This window comes from Pelodiscus sinensis, chromosome 1 (assembly GCF_049634645.1).
Source record: "Pelodiscus sinensis isolate JC-2024 chromosome 1, ASM4963464v1, whole genome shotgun sequence".
In the NCBI taxonomy this organism is placed as follows: domain Eukaryota; kingdom Metazoa; phylum Chordata; order Testudines; family Trionychidae; genus Pelodiscus; species Pelodiscus sinensis.
The window spans coordinates 287,181,888-287,197,296 of NC_134711.1; the positions used below are offsets into that span (position 1 = coordinate 287,181,888).

General features: G+C 45.1%; 1 protein-coding gene across 12 annotated transcripts in view; it reads right to left on the reverse strand.

Annotated features, from left to right (window-relative positions):
- Nucleotides 1-15,409, reverse strand: part of ERICH6B (glutamate rich 6B) — a 67,936-nt gene that overhangs the window by 28,253 nt on the left and 24,274 nt on the right. For all 12 annotated transcript variants that reach the window (XM_025182084.2, XM_075919005.1, XM_075919006.1 and 9 more), the window contains 3 exons: nt 14,855-14,964; nt 12,900-12,980; nt 8,808-8,906 (listed from right to left, as the gene is read on the reverse strand). In XM_025182084.2, coding sequence (XP_025037869.2) covers nt 8,808-8,906; nt 12,900-12,980; nt 14,855-14,964 — 290 coding nt within the window. The remainder of the gene's footprint in view (nt 1-8,807; nt 8,907-12,899; nt 12,981-14,854; nt 14,965-15,409) is intronic.

A 15,409-nucleotide genomic window follows, 5' to 3' on the forward strand; every position in this document is an offset into this window, starting at 1 on the left:
CAGGGCTTTTTGTACAAACAAAACAAAGTTGTGAATTAGCCTTCACTCAATGTGTAGAAATGTTTTGACATTTGCATTTTCAATTCACCCTTAGAGGCTCTGGAGTCAAAAATTTCAAACCTGACTGCTTACAGTTTAGGCTCCCACATCTATTCTTAGGCAGCTCAATAGAAGCCGCCTACATTTCAATTGTGCTGAGGGGCGTCTGTTGGTTTCTATAGGATCTGTGGGTGCTCCAAGCTTCAGTCCATTTAAATCCACGTGGAGCCATCTACAAGTGAATGTATAGGGTTTCAGATATGATGACATGTTAACAGGGCCTGATGTGCAAAATCTGCAGAACACCTGCACCTCCTTTGAAAACCTGGCCCTGCCTTAGCAAAGCCACTTGTCACATGGATTTAGACACCTACTTTTAGGAACCCAGGTGTAGACATTCTGGAGTTGACAAGTAACATATAAAGAACCTTTGCAAAGAGGATGTAATAAATTTGTCTGTGCACATTTTAGCGATGTTAAAATGTGTTTAGTTTGTTAAATGTGCACCTGCTGAAATGTTCATGGGGTACATGTTTACACGGAGAAGGAGGGAGGCAGCAGCACAGGGGGAACAGACAGCTCTCTGGGACCTTATGCTCACAGGTAGCCTGCTGAAAAGGCAGCTCCCTGCGAATACTAGCTCCCATCTATGCCTCCCCCTGTTGCGCTGTTGCCTCTGGAGGGGAGAGGCTGCATTTAACCATTTACACTATCACATCCCTACTGTGCATAGAATAGAAGAAGTATTATAAAAGTGTTCCATAGTAATAAACTGTAGACTAGGTTGAAATAATTGGTAAAAATTAGCTACACAGTGTAATACAAATATCTTATTATGGCAGCCCATAAACAACAGCATGATGATACACAGAAAAATTAAAAAACCTGGTGTCAAGAACAAAAATAAGTTAGCAGTAACTTTCCCCAGATTAAGAAATAGCTATGATAGCATCCAAATGCCACTTTCTAGTGCCTCTCTGCCAGCTTTTCATAACCTGGAGAGAGGATGGATATTTCATATACATTCTCAGCTGGTTTCAAGACAGATAATTTCCATATTAAGGCAGCATCTATCAGCACCGTCAGCTTTAATGCAACATCCTGGATCAAGAAAATATGGCTTCTCAGATCCAGATGGAGTGTTCCACTGCAGTGAATCCATAGGTAGAAATAGCAGACGCAGTGATACAGAAACGTTGCCACCCACAGACACAGAGGAAGCTGGGACTAGACCTCTTGCTTTCCTTTAACTCCCCGCCACCCCCACCCAAGATCTCTACCAAAGGAGCTAAAGGAAAACCCTGGGAGCTGCTATGGGCAGAATAGCCTCGTGAAGCCAATATGGGAGGCCTCACCTCACACTAGTCCAGCCACAGCAAGAAAAGCAAATATGATAGGCGACCAGATTGGCTTACTGGAGACATCCATGGTGATCTTAAACACAAAAAGGGAGCTTACAAGAAGTGGAAACTTGGACAGATGACTAGGGAGGAGTATAAATCTATTGCTCGAGAATGCAGGGGAGTTATCAGGAACGCGAAAGCTCAATTGGAATTGCAGCTGGCAAGGGATATGAAGGGTAACAAGAAAGATTTCTACGGGCATGTTAGCAATAAGAGGGTGATCAGAGAGGGTGTGGGGCCCTTACTGGATGAGGGAGGTAACCTAGTGACAGGTGATGTGGGAAAAGCTGAAGTACTCAATGCTTTCTTTGCCTCTGTCTTCACAGACAAGGTCAGCTCCTAGACAAATGCACTAGGCAATACAGTATGGGAAGGAGGTGGACAGCCCTCGGTAGGGAAAGAACAAGTTAGGAACTATTTAGAAAAGCTAAACGTACACAAATCCATGGGCCCGGATTTAATGCATTCAAGGGTACTGAGGGAGTTGGCAAATGTCATTGCAGAGCCTTTGGCCATTATCTTTGAAAACTCGTGGAGATCGGGAGAGATCCCTGATGATTGGAAAAAGGTAAATGTAGTGACCATCTTTAAAAAAGGGAAGGACAAGCCACGGAACTACAGACCAGTCAGCCTTACCTCAATCCCAGAAAAATCATGGAGGGGATCCTGAAGGAATCCATTTTGAAGCTCTTGGAAGAGGGGAAAGTGATCAGGAATAGTCAACATGGATTCACGAAGGGCAAGTCACACCTGACTAATCCGATTAGCTTCTATGATGAGGTAACTGGCTTTGTGGATATGGGAAAGTCAGTGGATGTGATATACCTTAACTTTAGCAAAGCTTTTGATATGGTCTCCCACAATATTCTTGCCAGCAAGTTAAGGGAGTGTGGATTGGATAAATGGACTGTAAGGTGGATAGAAAGCTGGCTAGACTGTCAGGCCCAATGGGTAGTGATCAATGGCTCGATGTCAGGTTGGCAGTCAGTTTCTAGCAGAGTGCCCCAAGGATCTGTTCTTGGACCGGTTTTGTTCAATATCTTTATTAATGACCTGGATGAGGGGATGGATTGCACCCTCAGCAAGTTTGCTGATGACACTAAACTAGGGGGAGAGGTAGATATGCTGGAGGGCAGGGATAGGGTCCAGAGTGACCTAGACAGATTAGAGGATTGGGCCAAAAGAAATCTGATGAGGTTCAACAAGGACAAGTGTTAAGTCCTGCACTTGGGATGGAATAATCCCAAGCATCGTAACAGGCTGGGGACTGAATGGCTAAGTAGCAATTCTGCAGAAAAGGACCTGGGGATTACAGTGGATGAGAAGCTGGATATGAGTCAACAGTGTGCCCAAGAAGGTTAATGGCATATTAGGGTGCATTAGGAGGACCATTGCCAGCAGATCCAGAGGAGCGATTATTCCCCTTTATTTGGCTCTGGTGAGGCCACATCTGGAATATTGTGTCCAGTTCTGGGCCCCCCACTATAGAAAGGATGTGGATGCACTGGAGAGGGTCCAGTGGAAGGCGACCAAAATGATTAAGGGGCTGGAGCACATGACCTATGAGGAGAGACTGAGGGATTTGGGTTTGTTTAGTCTGCAGAAGAGAAGAATGAAGGGGGATTTGATAGCAGCCTCAACTTCCTGAAGGGAGGTTCCAAAGAGGATGGAGAAAGGCTGTTCTCAGTGGTGACAGATGGCAGAACAAGGAGCAGTGGTCTCAAGTTACAGTGGGGGAGGTTGGATATTAGGAAAAACTATTTCACTAGGAGGGTGGTGGAGCACTGCAATGGGTTACCTAGGGAAGTGGTGGAATCTCCATCCCTAGAGCTGTTTAAGTCTCGGCTTGACAAAGCCCTGGCTGGGTTGATTTAGTTGGGATTGGTCCTGCCTTGGGCATGGGGCTGGACTTGATGACCTCCGGAGGTCTCTTCCAGCTCTAGGATTCTATGATTCAAGAACAGCACCGCTTCCTCACAGTACACTACTTAACACTGGGTTCTGTAATCTGTCCAGGCCACACTTTGTATGGAAGATGAAGAGGGCAGCAGTGTGGTGTGCTATAGTAATTAACGGGAGCCCCTGAGCAGACTTTGGCTCCTCTGAATGAAGTATCCAACTCCTGCATGTTCTGTATGCTCCCTGTAGCTTCAGCAAACGATGCATTAAAAGTATCCAAACAAACCCAGTGGATCAGAGAAAAGCCATAAAAACCAAACCACCCTCGCAGACACAGTGGCCTCGCTGTATTAGTGGAAAAACAACTCTGAAACAGACCCATTGGTAATCCAGGAGTTTACACTTTACATTCCAGTATTCCCTGTAAGCTGTGTACTTGTGCAGCTACTCAGAAGAGATTTAGATTCCGCCCAGATGATTAGTAGTGTACCCACAGCTAGGTTTTGGTTTTACTGGTGGTGCACATTAGTGAACATACAATTTATTCCACACGTGGAGGGAAAAGATTAGAGGGAATGTTGCATTACACTACATGCAGGTCTTTAACAGGTATCTCCTTTTTGTGAGTAGATGCGTGCCCTGGGAGTGCCTGTATTTCCAACCGAGCATGTTTTTTAGAAATCAAGTTACATTCCCTCATTCCTGCTTGTATCATCCTGTTTGCCATCTCGGCAAAGTAGCATCCAGACAGAACGCATTCCTGATCAGCTTCGTATTCATGGTTACATGAATGATGGCAGAGGAGGTGGAAAGAACATAAATCAGACTGGCTTCACTAGGCTATTTGAAGCTGTATTACTCATTGCAGCTTTCCCCCTAGCAAATTAACACAAACACGCATGCAGAGGCTCTCCCCAGACAACACGCAAGTGCTTCTATGAGACAAAGCTTCACCTTCTTCTCATGCGCCTATTTGTCTGTGTGCTTTTGTAGAATTGGTTTAAAACTGTACGTCTTGGCTGCGTCTGAATGGTACAAACTAGCATTGCAACTTCAGCCCTCATTTTGTTCATGGTATAAGAAATGAGCATCAGGGATCCGGCTATTACAAATAGTCACACTCCTGGGGAAATTACCAGGCCCACGTATCTCTGTTCCGCAGATCATGATAATCACATTGGGGTTGGTTAGCCATCAGGAAAGCTTGTTAATCCAGCTAGGCTTGTCACGTCCTTGCCATTCAAAATGCTTACCAGGCTCGCCTAGTTTATAAGACTCTCTGGATTTCACGAGTTTCCTCATTTGGCATTTTGTGCCAACGTTTATAACACAGACACGATGTTTATCTCCTCAAATGGATCATTTTAAATCTACCAAAAGTAATAATTTAACCAATATGGGACGCAATTCTGTACATATTTCTCCAGTGCCATTCTGAACTGACTTCACTGGACCTACGGCTGATTTACACTGATGCAAGAGGACCCAGGTCCTCTTTAAGGCTGACGGGTCCCCAAAAGAAAGGATCTCTGCAGGGCATAATACATACACAGAGAACAGCAATAGATCTTCCTTTCCTTCACCTATTAGTAGTAGTTGTAATTATTTCTGTTATGGAAGCGTCCAAAGGCTCCAATCAAGATCAGGTCTCCCTTGTGCTATATAATCCCAGAGGAAGACAAGGGTCTCTCCTGAAGAGTTTACAATCCAAAAATACAAGACAGAGAAACAATACACAAAGTTCAAACAATGTGTCTGAGATGATGTTCTGTGACACTGGGTACATGCCTTGTTAGTGACAGCCCTTCCCCTCCCTCTTTCTAGGTGCTTAGCCAGTCTGCTATCTCAAAGTGTCCCCTTCCGTACAATTCAGAGGGCGGGAGGGTGGGGGGGGAGGGTGAAAAAGAAGAAAGAAAGGGATGTCAATGATTAAAGCAATGTAAGCCCCTGCAAGTCAAACAGGCCCCCCCCCCCACCTTGATTCTTGGCTCTTGAGAGCAGGGACCAGTTGTTTTGTTCTGTGTTTGTACAGAGCCTAACACATCGAGGTCTTGGTTCACAATGAAGGCTTCTAAGCATTATTGTCAAACTAATAATCCATAATTATGATGAATCTTGATCTTGGGGGTTCTTCCCCAGCCCACCAGGGCCAAACTGACACACCAGCAGCCTGCTTACGCCTTATGTGCCAGCACCATGAGGTAGGGATAGGGACAAATTCATGATCCTTAACATTCTTGGGCTCAGTTATCTGCCTATGGGCCTCACCAATGCCTTGGTTGAACCAGCTCTGCCAGTGTTAGCTGCCCGGGGGGATTTTATGAATCAACGCTCTCCTTCTGAGGGGGGTCACAGTAAGGTCAGCCCCCTTTGTGATAGAGGCTGTACAAACTCATGATAATGACAATCCTTACCCTGGAGAGTTTAAGGTATAAAAGACAGTACAGTAATAGACAGACGAATGTAAGGGACAAAGAGCAGTGAAACCCTACAAAGACCCAATCCAAAGCTCATTGAACTCAATGGAAGGTTTCCCCCACTGATTTGAATGGGCTTTAGTTCAGTCTCCCAACTACACTTAAGGTTGCAGAGGGATGAGCTGGCGTGGGGAAGGGCCGTGAGAAATCGGTGGTGCTGTAACTGGAGACTGCAGGGCCAGAACACTCTATGACAAGAGACAGCACAATTAGTACCTCGTGCTTCCCACAATTTAGATTTCTAGAAAGCTGGTGGCTCCTGCTTTAATTATCTCAGCAAAGACCTCACACCAGCGAGCGCCTTATTGTAATATGGGTGCATTGAATAATACATATTTACTGCGAAGAAAGGAAGGTGTTATTGTGTGGGAAGAATTTGGCAGCTCTGAATACCGAACAGCAGTTTCTGCAGAGCAGGAGGATTCAAGCCGGTAATCAGCCCCCTCTAGTATTAAAAGGAACTGTCTAAATGTCAAGTCAGGTCCAATAAATGAGCCACTAACTCATTTAGAAATGGCTCCGGATGGCAAATTAAAAGTTTTGCTGCTAATTATGCTCCTTATTTTAGATTTCTGTGAATTCTTACTTTTTGTTTTCATTCCAATAAGAGAATCATTGGCTGCCAAAATGCTCAGAAAACTGAGGCTAGGCAAATTTGTGCGCAGAAAATAAGAACTTGGCTGAACCTCACTCACAAGCATTTCAAAGGATCAAAAACTACAGGGCTGTGTATAGACGGGCAAGTTTTTCCGCAAAAGCAGCTGTCTACACTGGCCGCTTGAATTTCTGCAAGAACACTGACTTCCTACTGTCTGAAATCAGTGCTTCTTGCAGAAATACTATGCTGCTCCCGTTCGGGCAAAAGTCCTTTTGTGCAAAAGGGCCAGTGTAGACAGCTTAGATTTGTTTTGCGCAAAAAAGCCCCAATCGCAAAAATGGCGATCGGGGCTTTTTTGCGCAAAAGCACGTCTAGATTGGCCACGGACGCTTTTCTGCAAAAAGTGCTTTTGCGGAAAAGCGTCCGTGCCAATCTAGATGCTCTTTTCCGAAAATGCTTTTAACGGAAAACTTTTCAGTTAAAAGCATTTGCGGAAAATCATGCCAATCTAGACGTAGCCCAGGTGTGCTTTAATCTCACCCAAGCCCCCTCTGCTGTACATCAGCCTGAGACCTACCAGGACCCAGTGATTCATTCCATTTCCTGCCCAGCAAGGCCCCTCTTTTCCACTCTGGCTTCTGGTCTGTACCCAGGCCTTTGCAGCTATAGATTCTAGATCCATCAGAGCTCTCAGCAGGTCTGAAAATCTCTGGTGGGCCCAGCCTGATCATTGTTTTCAACTCTTGCAGGATCAAGGACCTTCCTTAATCAGTGGTACCCCTGGAATATATTGCAACTGCCCCCCATTGGCCTGTCCTCAAACCATCCATTTCTGCCCTGTCAACTTTTTCTATCCCTCCCACTGAAAAGCTTCCTTCCTGCCATGTTGAGCCCCCTCTCAGTGCGGGGCTTGTCCTTGCACAGAGCTCCGTGCCTCCTGCAAGGTCCTGAGCTCCTCCAACTCACATTAATCTCAAGAGAAATACATCCCAGTTCCTTGCAAGAGGCACTCACCTGTTTATACAATGTGGCCCTTATATTTCCTGTTTCAGACATATTAGAAAACAGCTATTTGGCCTCTGTAACTACTCAGCGCTGGCACATCCCTACAGAAAAGCAGTAACAAAGAACTCAAGGTTTATGCCTGATTGGGTCTCTTAATTGCACGGAGAGAACAATTATCTCCCACCAGCCCAAATGGCCACACATCCTGGCATTCTTTCATCATCTCACGCCTTCGCTTCTCCTCCTGTGCCTGCATCACCTTCAGCTCTCTCAACCAAGATGAGGTAAAGGGCAAGTATGGCATGTGATAGTGGTTAACCTGCTTGAGCAATGGTAGTTAGCTGACCTACGTGTCCTATGGCCAGATTCAGGAGTGGCTGAAGTGTTAGACTCATGGAGACTGAATGGAGACATAAGCAATATCACAGTGGAACTGGCTATTTGTTGTGTTAATCAGGTAGTTTGGTTCTGATAGTGACATAACTATCTGGTCTACACTACAGCAGAAGGTCGAATTAAGATACACTACTTCAGTTATGTTTAATTACGTAGCGGGAGTCAACATATCTTAAATCACATTTCCATGCCATCCACATCAGCTTCCCTTACTCTTCACAAAAGAAGGAATACCAGATGTCGGCAGGAGCTGCTCTCAGCATTCTATTTATGGGCCTATATTAGACCTGCTAAATCGAACACCAGAAGATTGACCTCTGGAGCATCAGTCTTCCGTGTAGTATAGATGTGGCCTTTGACTCTTGCTACTCTAGCTGCCTCAATAACCTGCAGCAGTGAGTTCCATAGGTTACTTAGACTGTCTAGTTAAAGGTATTTAATGTTATCCGTGGAATTCCATTGAGCATCCCCTGGTGGGAGTCTGGAGGCTAGAGGGACAGGTACAGATGGGAGAGGAGTAAAGTTGGAAGATGATTGTGTGGACAGAAATGAAAAATGAAATGTTACATCATCAAATAGGCAAGCCCAAAGTACCACCAACCTAACTCAAATCACCCGTCCTCCCCCCATTAGCCAGAACCCTCCTGCCCAGGTGCTAAAACCTCTCTCACTTTGGTTGCTGCCTCAGACAATATTCCTGGACAGGGTGATTTCTCTCTATTATTGTAGCATGTTAGCCATCTCTATAGCAACAAAAATTGAATTTCAAAAGGAGGCTAGCCTAGTGGGAGTCAGGTACCCATCACCCTTAAAAAACCCACTTTAATTTACAGTGACCAGAATTATTCATGGTTTCCCAGGCCTGTTCACCCTCCTGTATAACACAGGTCATAGAACTTCCTCAACATAATTGCTTTTGAACTAGAGCCTCTCTTTTAGAAAAAAGCCCAATCTGGATTTAAAAATTGCCAATGACGGTGATTCTACAACCTTGATCTTCAGGTTTTGTTTGCTTATTTTCTTCACTCCCTTCTTCAGTTTTTTTCATCTCAATTTCTTCATAACTGTCAGCGAAGAGTACCACAATGTCTGAAACAGAAAAGCAGTTGGTCTGATAGTGCACTGACTGTGCTGACTGTAAGTAGGCTCATCCTTAACCAGAGCCATGTGATGTGTGGCCAAAACCCTTGTCTCACACAGAAAAATGATATTGGAACAGGATGATGATCCATTTAGTTTTGTTTTAATTGGGTGCTTCAGGGGAAAGAGAAAACCCTGGACATCGTACCTGAGTAACATAGACATGGGAAGGAGCAGCATGACAGGTGACCTCCAACTTTTCACTGTGAAAAGTTTGCTGGTGCTATCAGAATGAAACAAACATTATTTCACGGTTCTTGGAACTCCCAGAGCAGTGCTGCACCCTTGTGATGGGAATGGGAATTGTACTTTTCCACATGACTTTTGAATACACCTGTTTTGTGGGCTGACGTTCAGTAACCATGAAGCATTAGGATGGAAGTTACTTCCTAATCTCAGCAGGGAACCATTTTATGTTCCTAAGCATATAACTAGGTAATTAATGTAGCTTTGTTGGTATCAAATCAGACTGACCCAGTTCAGAGAGGACAGAAAAGTGCATAGTTTTTTTTTTTTTAACAGGAATCCTCTGAGTTGGAAATATGCATATTGATTCAACAACAGGTAGCATGTGAAGTCTCTATCGAGAGCCAGTTGCCCACTGGTTGCCATAACCATTGCAAATGTATGTACACCTAGGCTACGTCTAGACTGGCATGATTTTCCGCAAATGCTTTTAATGGAAAAGTTTTCCGTTAAAAGCATTTGTGGAAAAGAGCGTCTAGATCGGCACGGACGGGGCTTTTTTGTGCAAAACAAATCTGAGCTGTCTACACTGGCCCTTTTGTGCAAAAGGACTTGTGCCCGAATGGGAGCAGCATAGTATTTCCGCAAGAAGCACTGATTTCTTACATGAGATCGTCAGTGTTCTTGCGGAAATTCAAGCGGCCAGTGTAGACAGCTGGCAAGTTTTTCCGCAAAAGCAGCTGCTTTTGCGGAAAAACTTGCCACTCTAGACACAGCCCTAATGTTTAAGGAGTTCTATAGTTAAGTTCTTAAGGCAGATAAACAGGCATAGGCATGGCTCAGACAGTTCCTTTCAAGGCAGTGGGTAACAGATGCCTCTCTCCCTCTCGTCATTGGATACTGTGCTAATATCAATGCAGGCCTATTTGTATACTGAGCCAGATGCTGATTAAGGGGGTTGTGAAATCTACAAGTAAGGAATATACAGGACAAGGCAACCAGCAGTGGGCGTCCTGCCTATGAAAAAGGACACAGAATTGCTCTGCTATATCTGGGGGTGCAGATACGCTGGATCTTGGCTCACACATGGATGATCACAACCAAGCCTGGCTGTAAAATGCTGGAAGGATTTGGGTGATCATTTCTCTGTAAGACGGGAAAGTATCTAGTTAATGAAGTCTAGGTTTTAGAATGTGTGTTATGGTTTTATTTTATATGTGCTCCTTTGTTTCTAAGACATCTACTTGCTGCCCTTGAATTGCTATGCTTTGTTAAGCTTATACTGATTTTTACTTTAAACATGTCTGTGGACTGCGTGCTTGGCAGAGTGGTGATCTGAGGTGGAACTGATTAGCCGGAGAGTATGGCTTCTTTGCAAACAGTAAATCTGTGGATACTGCAAGTGTCCAGTGGAACATGGGCTGGATGCTCCAGGGAGACTCTTGAAGCTTGTGTTGCCCATGGCAGGTGAAGTCAAGGAGCTGACCCACAGCAGTGACAGACAAGTCTCCCTCACACATGGGTGATGCACGGAGGGACATGAGGGAACACATGTTCCCCAAATGCCATGAGCAGGAAGGGTTAGGGGCTGGCCAGCAGCCAGCAGGACCAAAGTCCTGAGCATCCAGGTAAACTAGTGAGGCCTGTAACAGGAGTTGGGCCCCCCACACTCACCAGCAGTGGCAGGGAAAACAGAGCAATGTGGCCCCACCTCACACTGCTTTCTTGTGCATGTGGTCACCTATTTTCCAGGCACACCTGTTTCACAGGTGCCTGTTTTTGAACATGTGACTGTGATCTCAGTGTGTGGAAATTTACTGTCATTTTCTCTCTCAAGTACATTTGGTTTATTGCCTGACCCTGTTAGGCCCCAGCTCAGCCAGAAGTTATAGACATTGCAGGAACTACTTAGTAGTCTGTGTTTTGCAGGAGGTCACACTAGATCAGCGGTCCTCAAACTTTTTACCTCATGCCCCACTTACCCTGGTGGTGTTCTCTCCCCCAGATCCAGGGCTGGGAGTGGGGCTGTGGCTCTGGGAGGTGGGGTTGTGGATGGGGATAAGGGGACTGAGGCAGGGCCTATAGCTGGGGGTGGGGGCAGGCCTGGGAGTAGAGCTCTGGCCAGGAGCAGAGCTGGGTGGCATCCCCTCCCCCTTCCTCCCACAGAGACCTCAGCACTAGATGACCATAGTGGACCCTCTGGCCTTAAAAATCTATGAATGTGTCCCAGAGTGAGAGGGATTTCTAACCCTGGATTCCCTTGGCTCTTTGTCCCAGAGCTCCCTAGCCACTCACTAACCCATTCAATACCCTGTCACATGCCTTATATCCTGCTGTGTTTCTGATTAAAATTTCTGCTGCCCTAGGAGATTAACAAATATCTATGTTTAATCCCTGTTTGTTCCAGATTTAGCTACGTTTATTTTTTAAGAGTATATTTTATGAACAATCACCAGTTTATATTGCAGGACATTTTAGTTCTAAGCAGATAGGATTTTTTGGTACTTATCTCACTGACTGTTTCCCATACTGTCCAAAATCACTGGTATGCATGCTCTAGTGCTTTCCACCACTATCAACAGGCAAAACAGCAATAAACCCAGCTTCACCGGTGAGTAGTGTTAGTTAGGGTGAACTAGCAACTGGAGCCTGCTGGTGAATCCGTCCCCAAATGCTTACAGTGCTGTGTGCACTTGGCCTTAGCACACATACTATGTGCATTGCCAGAGCAAGCAGGGCCCCAGTCCTGGATGATGACCCCACTGTGCTAGGCACAGCACAGTTAAATGTGGTAGTGTCTAACCCAGGTTTATTATGAAAGGAGGCCTTACTACACTGCTGCTTATGCTGTTAAATGCATATTGTAAATACACTGGATGTGCAACATGGCCAAATTAATACTGTTGTAGGAACCTGTCCTTTTGGATTTCCTGGGCCTTGTTTGAATTGGTTCCACACCAGTAAAGTGAGTGGAGTTACTCCTGATTTTCACTTGCCTAAGTCAGATCAAAATCAGGCCCATTGCCATGTGTGTACTTCACTTATCGACCTATACATTAAGGCTATGTCTACACTGCAGCACTATTTCAGGATATTGGAGGAATCCTGAAATAGCTATCCCGCGTCTTCACATCAAGCCTGTTATTTCGAAATATAACAGGCTTGCTATTCCAAAGTCCCTGTAAATCTCATTCCACGAGGAGTAAGGGACATTTTGGAATAGTGGGTTATTTCAAAATTTGGCGCTGTGTAGACAGCGCCAAATTACGAAATAAGCTATTTTGAAATAAGATCGAAATAAGATATGCAATGTGCGTAGCTCACATTGCATATCTTATTTCGACCTATGGTGCAGTGTAGATGCCCCCTAAAACAGCATGAGCTTTTGTGAGATTACAGGTAGATACTACTGGCAGTTTATCTACCAGTAGTATAACTGGCTGGGTCCCAGAAATACTGTTTGTAAGGCTGGCATTACCAGTGTGGAATGCCCAGTGACCAAAGAGAACCAAGTTAATAAGTAAGAATCATATAGGCCCAGATACCGAGATATATTTAGGTACCTAAATCCCAATAAAATCAAAGGGAGTTAGATGCTTAAATGCCTTTGAGGGTCTGGTCCTGAGGGCCTAATTCTGATACTCCTGTTGAGTAGCATTTCACTCCATCGGGGATCACATCTCCATCTGTGGCTTTACATGGAATAAGATATAACATAAGAAAGTGTATTGGAATCTGACCCCTAGAGCTCCTCACCTTGACTTGAAATGTACACAGGACTGTCCTTGCCATCCACATCTTCTCGGCTCGCCTTCTCTTCTCTGACTGCTGATATAGCTTAAAGATCATGTTTTAGTTATGAAGTAAGCTTAGGAGATGGGAGGGAAATTCAATTTACTGCTTCTGTGACTAGAGATATGAAATAAATCTTAGATTCAATGATAGATCAATAACACCTAGATTGGGTTTAAATTATTAATAAACTATGAGAAATGAGCATAATTATTCTATGAATCCCAGTGCTTTGACGTCCTGTACATTTTCTCCCAAGATATCTGTATCAAAGCACCCCCTGCACCCTCTTTGGCAAAAGCAATAGTTAATAAGTTAATGTCCTTTGTTTTGCTTGCTAAGCATTTAGTAGATTCTGAGATGGGCTGTGGTAGGTTGGCGCCAGTAGTGTATTTTCTGTTGGAGTGCATGAAAATACTACACGATACGTTCCCAGTGGCATGACAGACATCCTAGCTCACAGAGGCCCTGTGCATTCTGAATTCCACCCCCAGGCTTACAGAAGGAACATCCTTCTTTGAAGAGGCTCATTCCTCTGAAAGGGAGACACACAGGCCCTAATCTCATACCAGTGTAAGCCAGAGTAAATCTACTGAAACGACTGGCGTTACAGTAGTGTAGGAGGACAAGAAGGCCCTTATCAGTTATTTAAGAGACCTATCCTGTTCCTAGGTATCCAGGAGAAACCACCTCCTTCTGCAAGAAAAAGGTGGGACCATTTTTTAACCAGCTGACTGGGAGTCCATTGTGGTAGACGTTTTAAGGCACTCCCACGTGAAGTGAACGTTCCCAGCCAACAACCCCATAATGGAGCAGGAGATATCAGTGAGGGAGAAGGGACCCATTAGCCTGAGGCGACCTGTATTGATCATGGGGATAGGGATGGGAATGTGAGACAAAAGAAGCTCCCCATAACTAGAATGCTCCTAGGTTTAAGGTCTGTCGTAGGCTACGTCTACACTGGAAGTAGCCCCCCACAGCTGACTCGGTCTCCTGGAGGTGTTCAATTGTAGTGTGTAGAATAGATGGTCAGGCTCTAGATGCAGTCTGGTCTGTATGTCACAGTGAGGTGGGAGTGTCCCGCAGATCAGGTGCCAGTCCAAGCCGTAAAATCTACACCTCAATTAAACCAGCCCATAGCCCAAGTCCCGTGAGTTTGAGTCAGCCAGCCGCAGGTTTTTAATTGCAGCCTAGACATGTGCTTGTTGGTTTATCTAGATTTCCACCACACCCCTGCAGGCTGGCCACAGGAGGGAGCCATGGGCCAGCTGAGGCAGTGAAACTGACAGCAGTCTGGCTGAGAACATACAGGTCCAAGGATCACCTCCCATTAAGGTCTCTCATATATTGCAGCCCTGCCTTCTGACTCCTATGGGGTCTTTCAGGGAAGCCTACACATTTCCGGTGGGCCTTCTGAACCAATGGCAATTTGATTCTATATTCAGAGGGTCATTATGACTCACGACATTGGTGCTGCTACTCACAAGTCATTCACACTGCATCAGATCTCAAGTGGATCCTTGGCTCTGATTCAGCCTTGGGTCTGAACTCTAGCCTATATCCAATGCCAATCAAGTGTTGGATCTGGATGCTGCTATCTGAGCCAATCTTTGCATAACATCCTAATAAACTACAAGGCAAAACAAACCTAGCTGCAGAAAAGCAGTTGTTCAAGTACAGATGCCCTGCACTGAATAGCAGCAAAGTGGCAAATCAGGAATGAGAGACATTTATCCTCCTGTCAAAATGCTTCAAATATATCAAAGTTCATGCTGAATAAAATTTTGCTTTTTTTTTTTTTTACTGATGCCACAAAGACATTTTTGACAGCAAAGCCACTGTTTCATTTTCCCAAAGTGCACTCTTTGGAAAGCAGAGTGGTTTGGATGTTAAGTACAGAGCTGCTGTTTGATGCTCACCATTTTCAATGGCTGACAGGGTTTTGTCTGAATAACTCCATTCCGTCTGGGTCCCCAGATCTTCAACCTCACATCTTCTGAGAGAGGCAGAAGATCCACCAACAGACTTTCTGCAGACAGGACACAGCAGGCTGGTTTTTACATTACTACTAGTGACCAGGGTAGAAAAAGCATCAGAAGTGTTCATTGAAGTAAGACACAAGCCAAAATTTTCAGAAATGACAAGTGATTTCAGCAGGGGGTGTCACCAGCTTCTTTCCATTGGTGGAGGCTGAGATGGATAAGACAGTAAATTGAAGGGTGGTGGGCCTGGGCTATACGTTTTGTGAGCAATACCACTCTGACTTCTGCAGTTCTGCAGTCAGCAGCCCAGCTATCCAGCCCTAAAGGCATCACCACTGCCAGCAGCAGCGATGTAAGGGTAGCAGTCTCTTTCCATGATACCCTTACCTCCGCATGATGTTTGACATTTGCACTGGGAGGAGTGATTATAGGGAGGCCAAGGCAAATTTTGGGGTGGATATTACCTGTACAAGCCATCCCCGAGTGCCACCC